The sequence below is a fragment of the Microchirus variegatus genome (assembly GCF_963457635.1).
Source record: "Microchirus variegatus genome assembly, chromosome: 17".
Taxonomy (NCBI): domain Eukaryota; kingdom Metazoa; phylum Chordata; class Actinopteri; order Pleuronectiformes; family Soleidae; genus Microchirus; species Microchirus variegatus.
In genome coordinates this window covers 17,493,644-17,515,926 of record NC_139818.1, presented here as the reverse complement: position 1 = coordinate 17,515,926, position 22,283 = coordinate 17,493,644, and the positions used below count along the sequence as shown (strand labels likewise).

Genomic DNA, 22,283 nt, shown 5'->3' with positions numbered 1-22,283 from the left:
GAAGAAGTTTAACTTCAAACAATCCAAGTAGGTTGTGTAGCCTAGTAAAATAAGTAAGTAAATAATAAGTAAAATAATAGCATAACTATGACCAACGAGGACTCCAAATTTTTTTCTTTGTTTTACATTTAATAAAGTATCTTTTTACAAAACAAAGAAGTGCAATTTCAACAATATTATGCCTCAGTTTGCCATTTACACATGTGCATTACAATTTACAACACATTACGTAACATTTTCACAAATTCATCCTGTACGTCACTCTCGTCTTCTACTGCTTTATCCTCCACACGAGGGCCACGGGGGGCGCTGGTGCCAATCCCAGCTGACACAGGGCCACATAGAGACAAACAACCAACCTACAGTCAATTTAGAGTGTCTAATTTGCCTAATCCCCAAATATGCAGGTTTTTGGAATGTGGGAGGAAACTGGAGAAAACCGACGCACACACATGTGGCAGAACATGCCTTGGGGCCCAAACAGTGACTGAACATGAAAATAAAGTCCTCATCTAGTGAGTATAAGTGTTTGACCCAGTGATAATTTTCACCACAACCTGTTTCTTTTGCTCTTTGTCACTCTTTGCACAACCTCACCTGACTTCCATTAGATTTTCTACCACATTTTGAAGGCTAACGACTTCTCCCACCACTACCATTCTGCATATTTGTATTTTTCATGCCACTCCACCAGCGAGGCTTGATGTAGAGGCTACGCGACGTGGATGGGGATAAAGGTGGGGCCTTAGTGACATGCTGATGCTAGCAACGGCAGCAGTGTCAGTGTATCGCTCAGATTATTAGTGTGGTAGCAGCAGGAATACAGGTTTGTTATAGAGAAAGGAAAAAGGGTGTGTTGGCTATGCTGTTTGCCGTGAGAACAGTATAGAATTTGTCACGTGAGTGTAGCGGCAAGCAATGCTTTGCTGCCTGTCCTGAGGCTGTCGAGGAAATTTCTATTAGATGTTTTATCTTTCGTAAATTGTGGTTAATTAACTGCACAAAAATCGCACAATTTCAACTTCAGGTTTATAAATATAGGTGCTTTGTTCGATTACAGTCAATGAACCCATGTATTTGTTCATTGTTGACATGATTGATTATTTTGGGTCACAGTGTACTGTAAAAGCTTATCACGGTGTTGCTTCAGTAGGTCAATAGCAGAGGAAAGGGATGATGCTGGGGAAGATAGTGCTATGCGAAGTGATGAACTCCAGTAACCCTCCAAGAAGTCAGACGAGCTTTCCTGGCTACGTCATCGCTGTGGCCCCGCCCTGTAATCACCCTATCTCCCAGCAGCACCCGCCCACCTGCTGTGATTGGAATAAAACTCACACCCCCGCCACGTGATTGGCTCATGCTTATGCTTTCCAGAAAAACTCGTCATCTGTAACCACGTGTGTGCTGAAGAGGCTCAGCACTTTCACACTGTAAAAGCGACATCAGTGCGAGTGTGAGAGATAGTATGAATGTGATAAAGCATCATAGACTTTTGTTTGAAGGCAGGAAGATAATGAATGTCATTAGACTCAATATATTTTATACTTAAATGGTCCAAATATTTATATTAGGGCTGGTGGGTGTCAATAAAACACATAATATTAGTCAGTTATGCACCTTACAAACATGACATGGATGAGCTCAATCAACATGGTTTAGCATTATCAGAATTATAATTATAATTTTGTATTTGGCATATATTGTTTTTTCTTTGGCTGAAATCAGTGCAGCCCATTGTTGATATATGATGATGAATATAGCAGGGTAGCGAAACAAAATTATACACAAAATGGCTTTACTAAAATGGCGCTATGGCATAGTATTTATCTACCAATCTGCATTTTGTGCCACTTGTATAATATTTTAAAGAGAACATAATAAACTATACTAAATGCACAAAACAGGAAATTTGAATTTAAATTGACAAAAAAGTACACCTAGCAGCATGTATCAAGTTTCTGAGAACAACAATGTAAACATGACCCGAGTAATAAGTAAGTATATATTATGTCTTTGTAAATAATTAAAAAAATTATAATAGTATAAGTATTACATGATCTGTCTGTCTGATTTATTGGCATGTTTACATTGCCAAAGCAGGTATGACATGCAAAATACATGTACATATATTTGTGTGAATGTGCATGAATTATCTTTATCTATCTATCTATCCATCCATCCATCCATCCATCCAAATGCGTTGTCATCCAATCCAATAATCCAGCGCGTCATTTGCGTCAACTGTAGTTCCATCTGTCGTAACCACGTGCTCACCAGGAAGTATATCATTATTTCACCTATCAGGTGAAAATAACGCCTTTTGGTGCAGTTTCGTGAGGATGATGAGGAGGGGGGGGTGAAGGTGAGGTGGTTGTATTCGAACTCTGGTAACCCTCACCGCATCAGTGAGAGGGTTTTTTTTCTCCCCTGCTCTCTTCTTCCTTGGTGTGACAACACGGGGGCGTTCAACGAATTACTCCATCACTGGCTGTCTCCAAAAAGGCCTACCTCTTTTCTCATTGGACTGTCCAAGTCGTCAGCCCATGTGGCGTGGCCAGACAGTGTGAGACATTTAAATTCATCGGAGGAAAAAAAAACACACACACACACACATACACACACTGCTTCACAGGAGCTCAGGGGCTAACGTTAACGTAAAAGACGACACCGAGAGACAGAGGCTGCCCTTATTTTTCTCCTCCCCTGCGGTACAAGTAAGAGGAACATCACCGCGGACGGTCGTGAGCAGCTAGCTTAACGGAAATAACGACTTCACTTCAACCTGTCGTGACTTAGCAGGGAAATCACGTAGCGTGGGAGCGAAACCGGTAAGTGAGTGACTGTTGTGCCCTGTGTGTGTGTGACATTATTGTGTTTGTCGTTTCTGACAAACCTGTTACTCAAAGCTGAAGGTTTGTCACAGTTGTTGTTTATGGTGGAAAGGAATAATTTATTCGACTTACTGACTGGGCATTTTAAACTGTTCTTTGTTGTTTATTTATCTGCGACATCACATCGCATCACATGCAGCTTTTATTGCTAGGAACAGTCATTTGAACGATATTGGTTGGTTATTTTCAAGGTTTTTTTTTAAATTCCACTTTAGTTCCAATTCAACTTAATAGTGTGTGTTATAGCACGTTGAAAGTCTTTACTATGACCTATTACATGTCAAATTTGTCTAACAGTCCTCACAAATACTGTATATAATGATGTTGATGTGTGTAGTCAGCAGTAGAGTTCTGCTTCATTGCTCTCAGATGATAACCGAAGCTACAACAGTGCAACAATGGAACAAAGAGCCACCAAATGGTTTATTAATTAATGCTAACTTAATCTTATAGCATAGCATATATACACAGACAGAGACAGATGCACCAAAGGATGCAGCTCTATCAGAATTAGGAGTGGGCAATTCCTGCAAAAAATGGTACTTGAATATTCAATGGCACTATATGGCATCAAATATTCTTGACTCCAGTGCATGAGAGCTAGTGTGAGTAATGCAGGGTGCACAGCATGTTGAGCTAACGAGATGCATTGAAAGACCCTGGAAAATTCCACTTCTGTGAGATGTACAGCTTGAATATGCATTGAAGAAGCCTCTTTAATGATATCAATTCTGCAAACCTTCTGCTGTGATAATAGATGCATCAGTTTGTTTTTGTAATAATTCATTTGTTTTGTGTCTTCTTTATGTATTACGAATAGTGGACAAGCGATTATGAATACTCATGCCCATCTCTAATCAGAAGAATTCTTGTTGACTTAAAAAGTCAAAATATAAAGCGCTGTCAATGAAAGGTGTATTTTATAAGCTTTGTAAAGTTACATTGCCAGTACTGCCACTTAAGTTAGCCGTGGCTGACACGGGAACTGTTGTGTTGACAGAAATAAACACCGTGCAACATATATGAAACAATCATATTTGAGATGATAATCTTGCATCGTGCCATTGATAGCATTACATGTAATGCTTAGTTATAAACATGCATTGCACACCATAACAGAACTGTGGAAAACGAAACAATTATAGGTAAAGCCATCAACACAATCACACATCTGTGACAACAATGCATGCATAATAGCTACCATCACATGTAACTTGCTTTACTTAACTGTTGATTTATATCTTTTTACTCAGTCGTGTTGTAAGTGAATGCAGCTTCAAGCTAAGAAGGCATGCTTCAATCTTCATTTGCCCCTCCTACATTCCAACCACACTGGGAATTACAATGAGTCAGGCACGCACAACTGGCTGAGTTGTCACAGAGGCTATGGTGTTGTCCATATTTAACTAGGTCATTTATGAAACTCCCAGTGCACTTGCCTATGTCTCATCTTACTCAGATTAGGGTTGCTACCTTCATAACAGCTTCATCTCAAAATGGCTTAATCCACCTGCAGGTGTGTTTCTGTGGAGATGTGTTTGTTATCACATATTATGCAGGAAAATGTGTGTGCTATGTTGTATGCCATGTCATATTATGAGCTGGTAGATACCAAATGTTAAGCCATGATTAACACTATACAGAAAGGCCTTTGTCAAGGATGACATCCTGCAGGTGACAGAGGCCATTAGTCATCCTGGAACTAAACCGGAACCAAGAAATGAAGATTTAAAAAGTAAGATTAAAGAAGCACCTAAAATTTCACACAAGGCTGTGGCTTCAACCTGTTAATCAAAAATGATGAAATAAAGCTTCTTTCTTTTTAATCACATTTGCCAAAGAGGCTCAATAATAAGACCAAACTGAATTTTTTTTGTCACCAATTAAACAACAACAAATAATCAATTAAAGGTACAGTGTGTACAATTTGTATGTTATAGCTGGATATCCCTCACCTCACCCTTTGAATTGTGTTAAATAACCTATGTAGCCTTCAGTTGGCATCAAAACTCAAAAAAAAAAACAAGTTATGCAAGAGACCATTTCAACATTTCAACATTGCATTCCTCTGATGTCACAGAGTGGATCAAGAGCCACCAGTTTGCACCTTTTCTTTTCAACAAGCTATTTGGTAATTGGGGGGCCTTGTTGTTCTTGTGGAGTGCTGCTGTTGTGTTCGGGCTCATGTTGTCCATGTTGTGGATTGTCGATCAGTACCACATGAGACCAAGATGGACCTAGCCCTAGTCATGGAGTGACAAGCAATTGTTCTTTTTGTGTGTTGACTTGGCCAGCTCACCGTTTCCTAATACATCTCCTAATGAGGTGTAGGGTGTTTGTGCGATCTGGGTCAGCAGTTGGGCAGCTGTAGACTGTGTTAGTTTTATCTAGAGGTACCTAATAATTTCCCAACTGTGTAGTTTCTCTGCGCAAAACATCTACATGCACCACTGTAGACCACTGTGGACATAATGGCAGTAGATAATGAAGTTATAAAATGTAATTCCTGTATTTGTTAAAGCCTGTGCGTGGTGTTGGTGCACTGATTCACTGTCTTGTTTCCAGCAAACGGAGCTTATGCTAATCTGCCACCTTGAGCTGCTTGAGCTGTTTGTTATCACTCTTGGCAAGAGAAAACAAAAGAAAGTGTAGCCTCCACCATAGCTTTGTGTTTTTCATTGTCACATGTATTACTCATTTGCGTGGTGCAAGGTTTTTATCCTTTAACGCAACATTACTTGGCTGGATGGATGAATAATTGAAGAAATGTTGATATTTCATCTCCCTAGCTATAGAAGACAGTATGTGAGTAGAAGGCCAGGCAAATCCACTGAACCGTTTGATTTGCATACTTTTTAAAGGAAGGAGTCAGAGGATGATGGTTGGACGTCTGCCCTAAACTGATGAGGAGATACAGTGTAACTCTGTTCTAAGCTGCTTGCTCATTGGTTGATATTTCCAGTCCTGTTGGCACGAAAAGGCCTGGCCTAGAAACAAGGAACAAAGGCCAAGCGCACACACACGTATATAAGCAGACTTCTTTGTCTTTTCCGTAAATGCTCATTCATGCGTGCTCAGTCACCATTCAGTGTCAACGCAATGACGAATCTGTCAAAACACATTTGGATGTTTGCTTTCAGGGCATTTGATGGTCCCACATATTTTGCTCGCAGTTCACTGCATTATTTGCACAATATGGTGTTGTGCAGATGAAATGTGACGGCCGAGAGGACTGCGTTCACTTTATCAGTTGCCATCCTCCTGTAAATCAGCTGACACCTACTGTATACACGGAAATATTCAAATTATGTTTTTAAAAATGTCTTAACCTATATATATATTATATTAACATATAGCTCAGGTGCAGATTAAAACATTTAGTATTAGAACTAGTTTAGTTTGGTTGCTCATCTTTGTTTACATTAACTGTTATATGTACTTTCATAGAGTCATGATGTATCCAGTAGTGCTCATCATATTTATCACAATGTCCATAAAATTGTATACATATTGCTGAGATACTGTATCTCCCTCATACTTTGTTCACAGTGAATCGGCATGGATGAGATAGTTGTAGCAGGCATATCGGGCCGTTTGCCTGAGTCCAACAATCTGGAGGAATTCTGGGAAAACCTTATCAATGGCGTAGACATGGTGACAGAGGACGATCGGCGTTGGACGCCAGGTGAGACCCCACATAAAGCTGGATTTGTTGGATTGTTTATGGTTAGTTGTTTAATACAATGAATGACAATGTGTCTCTCTTTTTTGATCAAGGTTTATACGGTCTTCCAAAGAGGAACGGTAAACTGAAAGACATCAGCCACTTTGACGCAGCCTTCTTTGGAGTCCATCCAAAACAGGCCAACACTATGGACCCACAGCTCCGTCTCATGCTGGAGATTGCCTATGAAGCTATTGTAGATGGAGGTGAGGAGTCGGTGTCAACTGCGTTCTGTGTTTTTCACCTGGTGCACCATTGAAAATATTAATGTTCAAGTGCAGTTTAATTTATTCTCGAACCTTAAAAACCAGTTTGAATTGAAAATATATAGCCTAGAAGTGCCTTTGACAATTTGAAGTAATTTTCAAGTCGTCCAGCAAAGGGCAGTGTGAACACAACCTGGCGTGCATCCATGCCCTTTTTGCTCATCAGACAACGACAACAGTAACGTTATGTTGTATGGCGGTGACAATTGAGGACACAAACAAACTAAACTGTCCTTTTGAACAGACAATCACAACACCAAAGCACCAGAAAAGCAGTGTGTGGAAGTATTTCTGGTTCTACAGTCCCCGCAGCTTAGATGTTAGTTATACTGGAGCTAATGGCTTATGGTCGTTCAACACTATATTATGTGTCATGTCTCACATAGTCTTGTGAGATTTGTGCAGACGATACCGGAAATGGCATGAATTGTGTTATAACACCAATCCAAAAATTTTATGCACCGTTATCAGATCTTTCAACTGGAGATCAATGTGAATCAGAAATGCAGTTTTATTAACCCTGTCCTAAAAGTTTAAAACAAGCTCATTATCAGAGAGAATGTATATGATGAAATGCTGAGATGAAATTCTGTGATGCAGGACTGAATCCGGCCTCCCTGCGCGGCAGTAAGACAGGCGTTTACATTGGGGTGAGTGGTTCAGAGGCTGGTGAGGCCTTCAGTAGAGATCCAGAGGAGCTGCTGGGTTACAGCATGACAGGCTGCCAACGCGCCATGTTGGCCAACAGACTATCCTACTTCTTTGACTTTAACGGTAAGAAGACATATGTTTTGATGAAGTATAATTCAGTGAGTTGTTGGTCTTATTTATGTTTTTCTCTATTCTTCCTTCAGGTCCCAGCACTGCCATCGACACAGCCTGCTCCTCCAGCTTGCTGGCTGTAGAGAACGCATTCCACGCTATTCGCCAGGGCCAGTGTGACGCTGCCCTTGTCGGGGGAGTGAATTTGCTGCTCAAGCCCAACACCTCAGTGCAGTTCATGAAACTGGGCATGCTCAGTCCAGAGGGAACCTGCAAGTCTTTTGATTCATCAGGTAAAAGAAGATCTTTGGGTGCCCTGTGGTTTTGCAAATAAAGATGGCAGCCATGTACATCAACATGATGTTTATTTTGTAACGTTTTTTTGGCCAGGTAATGGATACTGTCGTTCTGAGGCAGCAGTGGCAGTGCTGTTGACCAAACGATCGGCAGCGAAAAGAATCTATGCCACAGTGGTCAATGCAGGCAACAACACAGATGGATTCAAAGAGCAAGGTGAGCCAGGGTCTGTCACGTGGATGTAATAGCAAGATAACAGTTACCCAGCAGTTATGGTATAACGTTCTTTGTCCTTTCTTACTCCTCGTTCCTTTTAGGTGTAACATTTCCTTCAGGTGAGATGCAGCAGAGGCTGGTTCGCTCCCTCTACCAGGAGGCAAATATTACTCCAGAACAGGTGGAGTACGTCGAAGCCCACGGCACAGGAACAAAGGTCAGAGCACATGGTCTATTTTAAAATCAGTTGGTCTCCACTGCAAGTTTCTGTATCACAGGACACAGGAAACTTTCAGTCATGAAAAGTCCTTACCTCTTACCTCTATATGATCTTAACTCTACATGCAGGTTGGGGACCCACAGGAAGTGAATGGCATTGTTGGTGTGTTCTGTCAGTCAAAGCGAGAGCCTCTGCTTATTGGCTCCACCAAATCCAACATGGGCCACCCTGAACCAGCATCTGGCCTGGCAGCTCTTGCAAAAGTGAGTAAACGCTTCTGTTATTTTTCTTTCATTCAACTAATACCGCTTAGTTGTTTCATAGCATTCATTGAGGCTGCACCTCTTTTCACTCTTGGTCTGAAACACTTGCTCTACCTCTTTTGTGACTGGTCACACTGGAAAACAAATGCTTGCATTAGGACTTGAACTTCCCTTTTTTAATTATACTCATTATAAAATTTCATAACTTTTTTATTTGGTTGTTTCATGTCCCTCACATAGGTGTTGCTTTCTATGGAGCGAGGAGTCTGGGCTCCCAACCTGCACTTCAGCAGTCCTAACCCTGACATTCCAGCACTCACTGATGGTCGCGTTCAAGTTGTTGACAGGCCTATTCCTGTTCGAGGCGGCATCGTAGGGGTCAACTCGTTTGGATTCGGTGGTTCGAACGTTCACGTGATTCTTCGTCCCGTTGAGAAACAGGCCAATGTGGCAGCTACGCCCAGAAAGATTCCCAGATTGCTGAATAACTGTGGCCGCACAGAGGCTGCAGTAAAGACAATGCTCCAAAAGGGGAGGGAACACGCATCAGATGACAGCTTCTTGTCTCTGCTGAATGAGATCTCAGGAGCACCCACTTCCAGCATGCCCTACCGAGGCTTCGCACTGATTGGCTCTCAGAATGATGTCATGGAAGTGCAACCGGTGCAGGCGCCAACCAGGCCTCTCTGGTATGTCTGTACAGGTGAGTCATAAAACATGCGAATCATAACATCATAATTCAGGATCAAGGTTGTTGTACAATGATAGAGAAGTTGAAAAAGTTGAATAACTTAATGAAACAACTTATACAGCAATGGTTATATAAATTATAACTGCAATGTCTGACCCATAAGTATTTAAGTTATGGGTAGCTTTCAAAATGCGACCACAGTTGTCGAACCATCTCTGATGAAACAATAACTATTGAGCTAACGTTGAATTCAAATGTCCTCATTGTATGAACAGGTATGGGAGCACAGTGGGCCGGTATGGGCCGAAGTCTCATGCAGCTGGACATCTTTAGAGAATCCATCCTGCGGTCAGACACGGCCCTGAAGGACACTGGTCTGGTTGTGTCTCGTCTTCTCATGGAGGCTGATGATGCCACTTTTGAAGAGACTGTTCATGCCTTCGTCGGCATCGCTGCCATACAGGTAGGTAGTGGAAACGTGGGAACCCTGGTATAGAATAACACAGGGAAAATCAGTGTCTTTTACAATTGTGATTGAATCACTCAATCAATGTATATTCTCTGGTTTTCCTTGTTACAGATTGCTCTGATTGACATCCTCAACAAGTTGGGTCTGCAGCCTGATGGCATCATAGGACACTCGGTGGGAGAGCTGGCCTGTAGCTACGCTGACGGCTCCCTCAGCCAGACTGAGGCCGTCCTGGCTGCGTACTGGAGAGGCCGCTGCATCAAGGAGGCCAGCCTTCCTCCAGGAGGCATGGCTGCTGTCGGTAAGGAAGAGAGACAGCAGTGATTATTTTCTGCATTTAAGCAGGAAAAAAGCACACTGTATGAAGTTGAGCACCTGGGAAATCTATGATAACATGCAACCATATTAGTTTGAGTTATAGTTATGTTGGTTTATCAAAGCAAAAACATTTGATAAAAAATAACCTCATTCATGTTTATTTCTATAAGATGGAACAAAGAAATCTCACTGTATAGATGGGTAAAATAATGACTATTTATTTACTAGAAATCTCTTAGCGTTTTCCGTGTTGTCTGTTTTCCAGGCCTGACCTGGGAGGAGTGTTTGGTCAAGTGTCCTCAGGGAGTAGTTCCTGCTTGCCACAATGCTGAGAGCACTGTCACCATCTCTGGTCCTCAGGTCAGACCTTCTCTCACACTTTTATTGTAAAACTCTGTTGGTTTTGTCGTGTTGTCTTGTTTTGCAGGATTTGCAATCTGTGTACTTTGAAAAACTGGAAAAACTTGTTTTTATTAATCTGAAGAAGACTAAATGTTACCATTGCTCGATGAACATTGTAGGTTGGGGATTGGTGTGATTTTTACATAAGAATGATCTTATTGAAGAATGGTGATACTCACTTGAAGCCATCTCAGTCCTGAGTGCAGAGTAATGTGTTTTGACGCTTGTGGTATGTGTTGCTCGTGTCTTTCCAGGAAGACATACGTGCATTTGTGTCCGAGCTGAAAGAACAGGGAGTATTTGCGAGAGAGGTGCGCACTTCTGGTGTCGCGTTCCACTCCTACTACATGGCGTCAATCGCTCCTACCCTTCTGGCTGCTCTAAAGAAGGTACACAACTCTGCTGTGTTTCAAATGAAGTTGTGTCTACTTGTATTACCACTCACTTATAAGTAATTCTAGTCTAACTCTGCTTTATTACTACTATTATCTACTGATATTCATGTATTTGAACAATGATAATGTGTATATAAACAGTCCTGAATGCATGCATTTAAAGTGCCCAAATCAATAAAGTGCCATCTTGTGTATAGGTGATTCTAAAACCTCAGCAGCGTTCACCCCGTTGGGTGAGCACCAGCATCCCAGAGGCTCAGTGGGCCTCTGCTCTGGCCCAGTACAGCTCAGCTGAGTACCATGTCAACAACCTGGTGAGCCCTGTGCTGTTTAAGGAAGGTCTCAGCCAAGTTCCAGAAAACGCAGTGGTGGTCGAGATAGCACCCAATGCTCTGCTGCAGGTACGCACTGAATATGGGCAAACAAATAATTAACGTCATTAATTACCAGACGCTGTGCTACTATGGATTTAAAATGTGCTGGAATGAACCTGCGACTATTTTTTGCACAGTCCGTCCTGAAGCGCAGCCTGAAGTCTACGTGTACCATCCTACCTTTGATGAAAGTAGGCATTGCCAACAACCTTGAGTTCTGCCTCTCCAACATCGGCAAAGTCTACATGAATGGGTCAGTAAACGCTGTACTACTGTGTTTGTATTCAGTCACTTTTTATGCATTCGTGTAGGTTACTCTAAATGGGCTTGTTGAGCAGTGTTTGAAGCAGTTTGTGATCACTCATAGTAGAAATGTTTCTGATGCACCCTTTTAGCATCAACATGGACATTAACACACTCAGTCCAGCTGTTACGTACCCTGTGCCTGTTGGTACTCCTTTGATCTCCCCGTTGGTCTGCTGGGATCATGCCCAGACCTGGGATGTTCCCAAGGTTGAGGATTTTCCCTCTGGCTCAGGAGGATCCAGTTCTGCCACTGTCTACAACATCGGTAAGTTAAGTTATGACAAAATCACCTTGTTTGGTCATAAATAAAAACATTTTAACATTGCTTATTTTTCATTTGGCCACCTCTTAAAACAACAACAGACATGAACCCAGAGTCTCCAGACTATTACCTGATTGGACACTGCATCGACGGCCGTGTCCTCTACCCGGCAACGGGTTATCTGTTCTTGGCCTGGCGGACGTTTGTGAGAAGCCTCGGAGCTGTCATGGAAAACACTCCTGTCGTTTTTGAGGACGTCACCATCCACAGAGCCACGATTCTGCCAAAGACAGGTGAGAGCAGGGCAGCAGATGTGAGAAAGTTAAGGAAGTGATGATGATATAGATTGAACTGATTGACTTCAGGTTCAACTTTTATCTGTTTCTCTCACAGTGTCTTTGGTTTCTTTTCATCTTTCTGCACTTCTTAGGCTCGGTCCAGTTGGAAGTGCATCTCATGCCTGCAACCAACAGATTTGAGGTTTCTGAGAATGGAAACCTGACTGTCAGTGGTAGGTGATTTCTCTTTTAGTTGTGGGTGGTTTTTCAAACAGAGACATTGTAAATAGGCCACACATATACTTTGAAGTGTAGCAGAAGTTTTTCCAAAGGCATATTTTAAGGTGTAAACAGTTTAATGCAGCACTTCTGCTAGCATAGACAATTTCCCCTTCAGTTTTCTGCAGGTTGTTAACTTACAGGAAATGATCATGTGGTAGGAGTGCAATGAATGATGAAATAAAGTCCAATCAGGAAGCAAACACTGAGGGCAGAAGAGAAGAGAAACTATAGTAAGAGATCTGTATAACTCTGGAGAAAGCAAGTCTTTATTTTAAGACTATATTATTTATCTAAAACTTGGGTTTATAAGAAATTAATTACATTTGGGATTTATAATTACATGTTCATGCACAGATACCTTTTTTTATCTGGATAGATGAGAAAAATATGTTCCTTTTTTGATTAAGGTTAAACAATGGTATGATAAAGGCAGCGTCGCAGAATATCCCATGTGTGTTTTTCAGGTAAGGTGAGCCTTCTCGAGGATGCAGCCCTTGATTCATTCCATAGCCAGATAGGACAGAAAGTTTCCAATGACAGTGACCCCAAAATGAAGCTTACAGCACACGACATCTACAAAGAGCTGCGACTGCGTGGCTATGACTATGGGAAAACCTTCCAAGGGATTCTAGAGTCCAACAATGCAGGTATCGTTGATGTCTCATTGTTTATGTTTAAAATAGCATTTTCCAATTAATATTCATCTCCCAGCTTTTAGTAGTGATCTAGTGCTACACAATGCTTCAGCTTGTGACTATTTCCAGGTGACAGTGGGAAGCTGCAGTGGACAGGAAACTGGGTGACTTTCTTGGACACCATGCTGCAGATGATCGTGGTCGGCCTGTCTGGTCGTAGTCTGCGTCTGCCAACCAGAATCCGCTCAGTGTGCATCGATCCAGCAATTCACGTGGAGAAGATCTGCGAGTATGTGGAGGAAAAGCAAGGTGTGTTATACAGCTATTTATTATAAGCACATTTATGTTCTGTGTATGTCGAAGTCCACACTAAACTTTGCTCCTTTTTCATTTCTGTAGCTGTGGATGTCCATGTCGACCGCTGCCTTGACAACATTGTTGCTGGTGGAGTCCAGATCTGTGGTCTGCACGCCACCGTTGCCCCACGTCGGCAGCATCAGCAGAGTGCCCCCACCCTGGAGGAATTTGTGTTTGTTCCCTATGTGGAGACAGACTGCTTGACAGCCAATGGGAAACTTGGAGAGCAGCTCAGGCTCTGCAAAGGTAATTAGGTCAAACCCTTTGTGCTATTTACTGTGGTTGCTACTTATTTTAAATTGCAGTAATAAAAATTAATTGTAAGTTGTTCTCTAAAGCTTCTACAGATACCTTTTAACACTTTCCCACTCCCTCCTCACAGGTTTCATTCACAGACTGCAGAAAAAGTTGGCCCCTCACGGCATCAAGCTCGCCATCCCTGGGCTACAAGGGGAATCAAACAACTCAATTCCCATTCAGGAGCCCTCTGAACCCAGCCTGGTGAGACTGCTGTCCCTGCTCTGTGGCCTGGAGCTGAATGGTAATCTTAACTCTGAACTGGAACAGTTGGTGGAAAAAGAGAGGGCCTGTCTGCTGCAGGACAGCTTGCTGCGGGGCCTGCTGGATGACCAGGCCCTCAGACACTGCCTGGACATTGCCATGGAAAACGGTACACCCGGCAAAATCAAAGTCTTGGAGGTAAGAGTGAAAACTATAAGAAAAATGTGTCCTAATTCATAATTAAGCTTCAGTCTCAACAAGCTCTTCTTCTCCAACCCCTGCCAGGCTCTTTCCAATGATGGCCAGCTCTTCTCTTCTGTGGTACCACTCCTTAACGTACAGCCCATGCTGCACATAGACTACACGGCCACAGCAACCAAATTAGATCTCCTGACTCCTCACCAAGCCACACTTGACGAGCTGGCAATCACTTCAGCTCAGTGGGATACTCTGAAGTGCCCAGCATCTGGAGGTATGGCAGGAGGAGCAGACTTGGTGATATGTAATCATGCCTGGGCCCCTCTAAGGATGGATCCTGTACAGCTGGTGGGGAATCTATCTTCTGGAGCCAAACAGGGAGGATTTGTTCTTATCCACACACTGCTGAAGGGAGAGACTCTGAGTGAAATGGTGTCTTTCCTCTCGAGCACAGCTCAGAGCAACAGCCAGCAAGGACTACTTACGCAGGTCAGTGGAGACAGCGATGTAATCAGTGAAAGATGAATCTAAATACTCTTAATCCTTTTTAATCCTAGCTTTGAAAACTCAAAGATATAATTTCTTATTTTCAATAACGTGTTGCAAGAGATGCCAGCTGTTTTGCTTATATTATCTTCCTCTGCTCTTAAGGCGGAATGGGAAAAGGTCTTCTCTGAGCTCTCCCTCAGCCTGGTGGCTGTCAGGAAGTCCTTTTATGGTTCGGTCCTCTTTCTCTGTCGCTGTCAAGTTCCAAGCAAACAGCCCACTTTCCTCTCCGTGGACAACACTGACTACAAGTGGGTGGAAACACTCAAGGTGGGCCCCACGTCCTTTCTGTCCACATCAAAGTGTTTCAGAATGTAGTTTTACATGCAAGTTCAGCCATCATTTACAGATTAGTAACAACATGTGTGTCTGGTAGATGAAGATGCAGGAATCATCAGACTCTCCAGTGTGGTTGACCGCTTCTCAAGCCAACTGTGGAATTGTGGGAATGATTAACTGCCTGCGGCAGGAGCCAGGTGGACACCTAATACGGTAGGACACATGATCAAATATACTGCTGTCAAATTACAAAATAAACTCAACTAAACTAGTTTTTTGCATGTTTTACATCTGGTGTCCCCCTCATTATTACAGCTGTGCATTTGTGTCCAATCTGAACGAGTCCTCAGAAGCACCGAGCCTTGAGCCGGCTCATAAATCGATGCAGTTGGTGCTAGAAGGGGACCTGGTTATGAACGTGTTCAGAGATGGACACTGGGGCGTCTTCAGGCACCAGCTCATCACTCGTGGTACCAGAATATTGCTTATGCTTTGGTTTTGATACTGTTGTTTGTAAGAATCATAGATTTATATAGAGTTTATAGATTGCTTTTGTGTCTCTATTGTTACTGATTTCTTCGCGTGTTGCCATTGATCTGTTCATCTGTGTTTCGTGATCGCCAGATCAAAATGAAGAGTTGACGTCGCACGCCTACGTCAATGTGTTGACTCGTGGTGACCTGTCCTCTCTGCGATGGATTACCTCCCCACGCTCTCCATCTGCAGCCAACAACTCTACCGTGCAGCACTGTTCGGTATACTACAGCTCACTCAACTTCAGAGATATTATGCTTGCAACTGGCAAACTACCACCAGATGCTATTCCAGGTGTGTGTGTATAGAGAACCTTTTGATTTAGCAGACGACACAAAATATGATCAATAATTAAGATTCCACAGTCTCTTAAATTCCTGTTTGTCGTTCATTGTACAGGTGACCTCGCTCTGCAGCACTGCATGCTGGGCATGGAGTTTTCAGGGAGAGACCCCAGTGGTCAACGTGTGATGGGGCTGCTACCCGCTAAAGGCCTAGCCACAAGTGTGGATGCTGACAGTCGGTTTCTCTGGGATGTTCCATCCAGTTGGTCAGTGTCACATATTTTAAATATGTCACATACATTTTTGGGTCCATAGTCCAGGAAATGTTTGGGAATATGGGAGTAGATGTTAAGGTTAAGTTTAGGGCACATTTTCAGTTAATGAAGACAAGTCTATGTAAAGTCACCAAAGGTGACCTGTGACATACAATAATAGAGCATAACTCAAGTTGGATGGTTGTCAAGGGCTGTTCTTGGAATAGTTCATGGACTGATATGTTATTTTAATAGGACGGTCACAGGCGTAACTTGTGATGTAACTAGAGGAAAGTTCAAATTGAAGCAGAGAGAAGTATTCAAACCATCTACTGTATACCTTTTAATAGAATAAAAGTCACATAAAATCCTCTATATGTATAGTATTGTGTCCTTGCCTGATAAACACCATATATTTTAGTTATTTCATGACACATATTTTAGACTCGACCGGAAAAAGGTGGCTTGCTCCCTCCGGGTCAGTGGAGAGATCCTGCCTCAGGTGGAGGAGTTTAAGTATCTTGGGGTCTTGTTCACGAGTGAGGGAAGGATGGAGCGTGAGATTGACAGGCGGATCGGTGCAGCGGCCGCAGTAATGCGGTCGTTGTATCGGTCCGTTGTGGTGAAGAAGGAGCTGAGCCGAAAGGCAAAGCTCTCGATTTACCGGTCAATCTACGTTCCTACCCTCACCTATGGTCATGAGCTTTGGGTTATGACCGAAAGAACAAGATCCCGGATACAAGCGGCTGAAATGAGTTTTCTCCGCAGGGTGGCGGAGCGCTCCCTTAGAGATAGGGTGAGGAGCTCTGTCACCCGGGAGGAGCTCGGAGTAGAGCCGCTGCTCCTCCACATCGAGAGGAGCCAGCTGAGGTGGCTCGGGCATCTGAATCGGATGCCCCCTGGACGCCTCCCTCGGGAGGTGCTCCGGGCATGTCCCACCGGGAGGAGACCCAGAGGAAGACCCAGGACACGCTGGAGTGACTACGTCACCCGGCTGGCCTGGGAACGCCTTGGGGTCCCCCGGGAAGAGCTGGAGGAAGTGTCCTGCGAGAGGGAGGTCTGGGCGTCCCTTCTCAGACTGCTGCCCCCGCGACCCGGCCCCGGATAAGCGGTGGAAAATGGATGGATGGATGGATTTTAGACTGGTTGTTTTTTGACTTTACTTTTCTCATGCTTTATCTTGCACCTGTGTGTGTTTGCAGGACACTGGAGCAGGCTGCCTCTGTGCCAGTGGTCTATGCTACTGCCTACTACTCTCTGGTGGTGCGTGGGAGACTGCGCCAGGGAGAAAGTGTTCTCATTCACTCAGGCTCAGGGGGCGTCGGCCAGGCTGCCATCGCAATAGCGCTCAGCAAGAAATGCAAAGTCTTCACCACAGTCGGTTAGTACTTAGCATTGGCCTTAAAACTCATTAAAACTGTGGAGCATGTTGTCATTAAATGTATTTTAGTCATAATTATGTTGATGAAATCTGATGAAAATCTATTTTGTATGTGTGCTGTCGCTAGGTTCAGCAGAGAAGCGGGCCTACCTGCAGGAGAGGTTCCCTCAGCTCTCAGCTGAATCCTTCGCCAACTCCAGAGACATTTCCTTCGAACAGCACATCCTGCTCCACACACAGGGCAAAGGTCAGCATCTATCACTGTACCAACTTGTGTTATGCTCGACAAACGCTCATTTACATTTTCAGATTACCACCGACTGTGTCAAACATGGTGTTTTATGTGCATGTGTTCCTCAGGTGTGAATGTGGTGCTGAACTCTCTCGCTGAGGAGAAGCTGCAGGCTAGCGTTCGCTGCCTCGCCCGACACGGACGATTTCTGGAAATCGGCAAATATGATTTGTCCAACAACTCTCCACTGGGTTAGTACGAAGCCTTAGGGTTACACACACTTAGCTTATAGTGTCAGTGACTCCTTACATTCTTTAATTTGTATTTCCTGATGATAATTGGTTGTTAGTTTTAACAGTGCCTCCATGTTGCTGTGATTTCTCTAGGTATGGCTCTTTTCCTGAAGAATGTAGCTTTCCACGGCATTTTGCTGGACGCTCTCTTTGAAGAGGGTAACCAGGAGTGGGAGGAAGTGTCCCAGCATTTGAAGGAAGGCATTGTGGGAGGTGTAGTTCAGCCTCTAAAGACCACAGTGTTCGAGAGGGACCAGGTGGAGGAAGCGTTCAGATACATGGCTCAGGGCAAACACATTGGCAAGGTCGTCCTGCAGGTTAGTGTCACCTCCGATCCTCCAAACATATTAGTGTGATGATGCATCAGACTGTTCCAAATGGACACACATGCTTATGTGACTATGTCTACTTCTCTCAGGTCCGTCAAGAGGAAAGCGGTGCAGAAGTCCAAGCTGCTTCCCCTTTGTCTCTTCCAGCTATCTCTCGCACTTTCTGCGTCCCCTCCCACTCATACATTATCACTGGTGGACTCGGGGGCTTTGGTCTGGAGCTCGCACAGTGGCTGATTGAGAGAGGAGCCCACAAAGTGGTGCTGACGTCCAGATCAGGCATCAGGAATGGTAACACGCAATGATATATGGACACTGAATGTGCTTCTCAGTTACAGAGTTCAAAGTCATAGCAAGCAGTCAAGTGTAAATAATATGTGCCATCTTAACCTTGTTTAGCTCTTCTTTTAACTGTTCTTTTCTACCTGTTCATAGGATACCAGGCAAAGCGTGTACGTGAATGGCAGAGTCAAGATGTGGAGGTGCTGGTGTCGACCAGTGATGTCACCACGCTGGCTGGAACAGAGAAACTCATCGCAGAAGCTGCTTCACTAGGACCTGTTGGCGGTGTCTTCCACTTAGCCATGGTAACACACCAAGCAAACTCAAAATCAGTTGTCTTATACTTGAATGCAGCAGCAAAACAGGTGCTGCTTCAGTATCTCCCACATTCATGAATGTGGATTGACAATGTCGCTGCCTCCCAGTTTATTCCACTTTGTATGAACCACATTGGCATGTTTGCTGTGTCTACCTCAGGTGTTGAAAGATGGCATGTTGGAGAATCTGACCTCTCAGCACTTTCTTGATGTCAACAAACCAAAATATGATGGCACCGTAAACTTGGACAAGTAAGGCCCTCTCTTATTCTTCTGGGTAAATATGGGTGCATTACTATTCTTGACTTCTTTTTGATCTTGATGCACTCCCTTCATTTCCCCTCCAGGGTGACAAGAAAGTTGTGTCCAGACCTCAGGTATTTCGTGGCCTTCTCCTCAGTCAGCTGCGGGCGCGGCAACGCCGGGCAAAGCAACTACGGTTACGCCAACTCGGCAATGGAACGTGTGTGTGAAAAGCGCCGTTACGATGGTCTTCCTGGTCTGGCAGTTCAGTGGGGTGCTATTGGTGATGTAGGAGTGATTCTGGAGACCATGGGTGGCAACGATACAGTGATTGGTGGCACCCTGCCACAGCGTATCGCATCCTGCATGGAGGTGCTGGACCGCTTCCTGTGCCAGCAGCAGCCAGTGATGTCTAGTTTTGTACTGGCAGAGAGGCTGGTGGTAAAGAGCGAGGCAGGAAGCCAGAGGGACCTGGTTGATGCTGTGGCTCACATTCTTGGTAAGAGAGCTAAGCTGATTTATATAATTTGCACCAAAAATATAGTTCTGCCTAATCTGAAACAAACAACTTTCATTGTGCATTAGGTGTACGGGATGTGAGTAGCCTGAACGCCGATGCATCACTGGCTGATCTCGGCCTGGACTCACTGATGGGTGTGGAGGTTCGCCAGACTCTGGAGCGCGACTACGACATTGTCATGGCCATGAGGGAGATTCGCCAGCTCACCATCAACAAGCTGCGAGAGCTGGCCAATAGCAAGCCTGGAGGAACAAACGGTATTATATTTATGAGCTTTTCTCAAGTTGGCTAAAACGTTAGAGTCCAGTGCAGCCTGTGTAGTTCTTCTCATCAGGAGAGTCTCTGACAGGGCTCAGAAGATTTATTTAATTCATAAATCAAAGGCCATTAAAACACTTTTAAAAATGAGTATGGTGTCTACTTTGAGCTGCATTAATCCCTGACTGACATGTACAGAACATAACATTTTTCAGCACCTATTTTTCTGATATTTTAAATCCTGCATTTATTTTCCATTCAAAGTTTTTTGTGTGTTTTCATTTCTACTACCCAGAATCTCAACAAGGTTCATCTAAGCAGGATGGCATTCGCTCCCTGCTGGAGTCTGATCTGACCCAGCTGCTGGTGAACCCCGATGGTCCCACGGTGACGCCGCTCAACAAAGTTCAGAGCAAAGAGAAACCACTGTTCCTGGTCCATCCGATTGAAGGCTCCATTACCGCCTTTAACACGCTCACCTCCAAGCTCCCCGTGCCTTGCTATGGCTTACAATGCACAAAAGGTATACAACGTTCACAGCACATTTATGGCCAAAAGAAAAGGAAATGACAACTTGTGCGTTCCATATATTACAACCATCTTAATGAATCCTCTTTCTCTATTCCAGCTGCTCCACTGGACAGCATTCAGTCCCTGGCAGCCTACTATGTGACCTGTATCAGACAAGTTCAGCCAGAAGGACCGTACCGAATCGCTGGCTACTCCTTTGGTGCATGTGTGGCCTTTGAAATGTGCTCTCAGCTGCAGACCCACAATCAGTCTGTGGAGTATCTCTTCCTGTTCGATGGATCGCACTCTTATGTGGCAGCATACACACAGGTTAGAGCAAAAGCTCACTTGCCCAAAATATTTTTTCCTATTTCTCTGGGAATATCAGTGGTGTACTCTAGAAACAATGAAGAATTAATGTGAATCTATATTTCATAGACTTACAGAGCTAAGCTGACACCTGGGAAAGAGTCTGAAGCTGAGACTGAAGCTCTGTGTGCCTTCATCCAGCAGTTCACTGGCATCGAGTACAACAAGGTATGTAGTGTATGACAGATGTACACACCCAGAGACGCATAGGTTTGTGCAGTTATTCTTCTTTGGACACTTAGGACATTAACTTTAAAGTTTTATCCCTAACCTTAACCAGTTAATGCCTAAAACCAACCAAACCGGTTTGTCCCTGTTCTGTGGTCTTGTCTTTTACTATATATGCAGTATAATATTGCTTAACCAAATCAAATTGTATAATTATGTGGTTTTTTTCCCTGTGATATTCTGCAGCTTCTGGAGACTCTTCTTCCGCTGTCGGACCTGGAGGCCCGTGTCAACATGGCAGTGGACTTGATCACATCCAGCCACAAGAACATCAGCCGAGACTCGCTGCACTTCGCGGCCACGACCTTCTATTACAAACTAAAGGCGGCCGATTGTTATGTGCCTGCGACAAAATACCGTGGCAATGTGACGTTAATGCGTGCCAAAACCAACAGTGAATATGAACAAAACCTGGGAGCTGACTACAAACTTGGCGAGGTAACGTGCACTGACACACAGTTGCCAATGTGTCTCATAAAGAGACGACTAAGAAACCTATAAACGTCTCTAGTTTGTTCAATTAATTCAATTGTTACAGCACATCCTCTTTACGTATGTCACCATCTCACATTTTACTGTTCAGCTGTATGACTGCGTCTTAGGAGGTAGAGTGACTCATCTACTAATCAGAGAGGCGGCTCCTCCTCTCCACATGTCAGTGTGAACCACCAATTCCCCCAAACACTGAGTTGGTAGACCTATTTAAAGAAGCGCTGTGTGAATATGAGTCAGTGTTCATCTATAAGACGAGAAAAGTTTTATAATATAATAAGACATAATAACTGCATGTGGTAAATCTGTGATCTTTCTACTTCTCCATTCAGGTATGTGATGGCAATGTTTCAGTCCACGTCATTGAAGGAGATCACCGCAGCTTCCTGGAAGGAGTGGGGGTGGAGTCTATCAGCAGCATCATCCACAGTTCACTGGCTGAGCAGAGGGTCATGACGAGGGAGGGCTAGATGCACCTGATCCAACCACAACCTTCAACCTTCACACTTAAACCCACAACATTCCCAGAACCAACCTCTTCTATTTAGTTTACATTGCTTTAACTTGTGAATTAGGTCAGAATAAGTAAAAAAATTAAAAAGTCTTTGGACACTGCATGTCTAACATCCCAAATGCACCTTATTGCTCGTTTTTGGCACCTTTTTAAAATAGCAATGGTCAAAGCGCACAGTCCTTAATTTATCCGAACTCCCAGACGTTGCCACCTGCCTATTGTGTTTATGAAATAATATTTCATATGCTGTTATATTTAGTACTCCCCTAAAGACCACACCGGTCTCTAAAAGCGCTGGGTTTGGAGAGCGT

General features: G+C 43.7%; 1 protein-coding gene across 1 annotated transcript; it reads left to right on the top strand.

Annotated features, from left to right (window-relative positions):
* Positions 1 to 6,449: 6,449 nt before the first annotated feature.
* Positions 6,450 to 21,928, top strand: fasn (fatty acid synthase; the record flags this gene model as incomplete). The annotated part of the gene is made up of 41 exons (XM_083903406.1): positions 6,450 to 6,576; positions 6,669 to 6,821; positions 7,482 to 7,655; positions 7,736 to 7,936; positions 8,034 to 8,156; positions 8,258 to 8,373; positions 8,505 to 8,639; positions 8,880 to 9,342; positions 9,606 to 9,793; positions 9,911 to 10,100; positions 10,383 to 10,477; positions 10,774 to 10,908; positions 11,112 to 11,315; positions 11,426 to 11,541; positions 11,684 to 11,859; positions 11,958 to 12,149; positions 12,287 to 12,367; positions 12,881 to 13,063; positions 13,181 to 13,360; positions 13,451 to 13,654; positions 13,791 to 14,107; positions 14,195 to 14,596; positions 14,759 to 14,923; positions 15,030 to 15,145; positions 15,248 to 15,402; positions 15,557 to 15,760; positions 15,866 to 16,016; positions 17,207 to 17,385; positions 17,513 to 17,632; positions 17,746 to 17,868; positions 18,004 to 18,227; positions 18,329 to 18,530; positions 18,675 to 18,826; positions 18,999 to 19,090; positions 19,186 to 19,580; positions 19,667 to 19,858; positions 20,155 to 20,382; positions 20,488 to 20,699; positions 20,808 to 20,906; positions 21,153 to 21,404; positions 21,791 to 21,928. 41 exons carry the CDS (start codon positions 6,450 to 6,452, stop codon positions 21,926 to 21,928), a joined length of 7,554 nt encoding a protein of 2,517 aa, XP_083759532.1.
* Between the last annotated feature and the right edge of the window lie 355 nt (positions 21,929 to 22,283).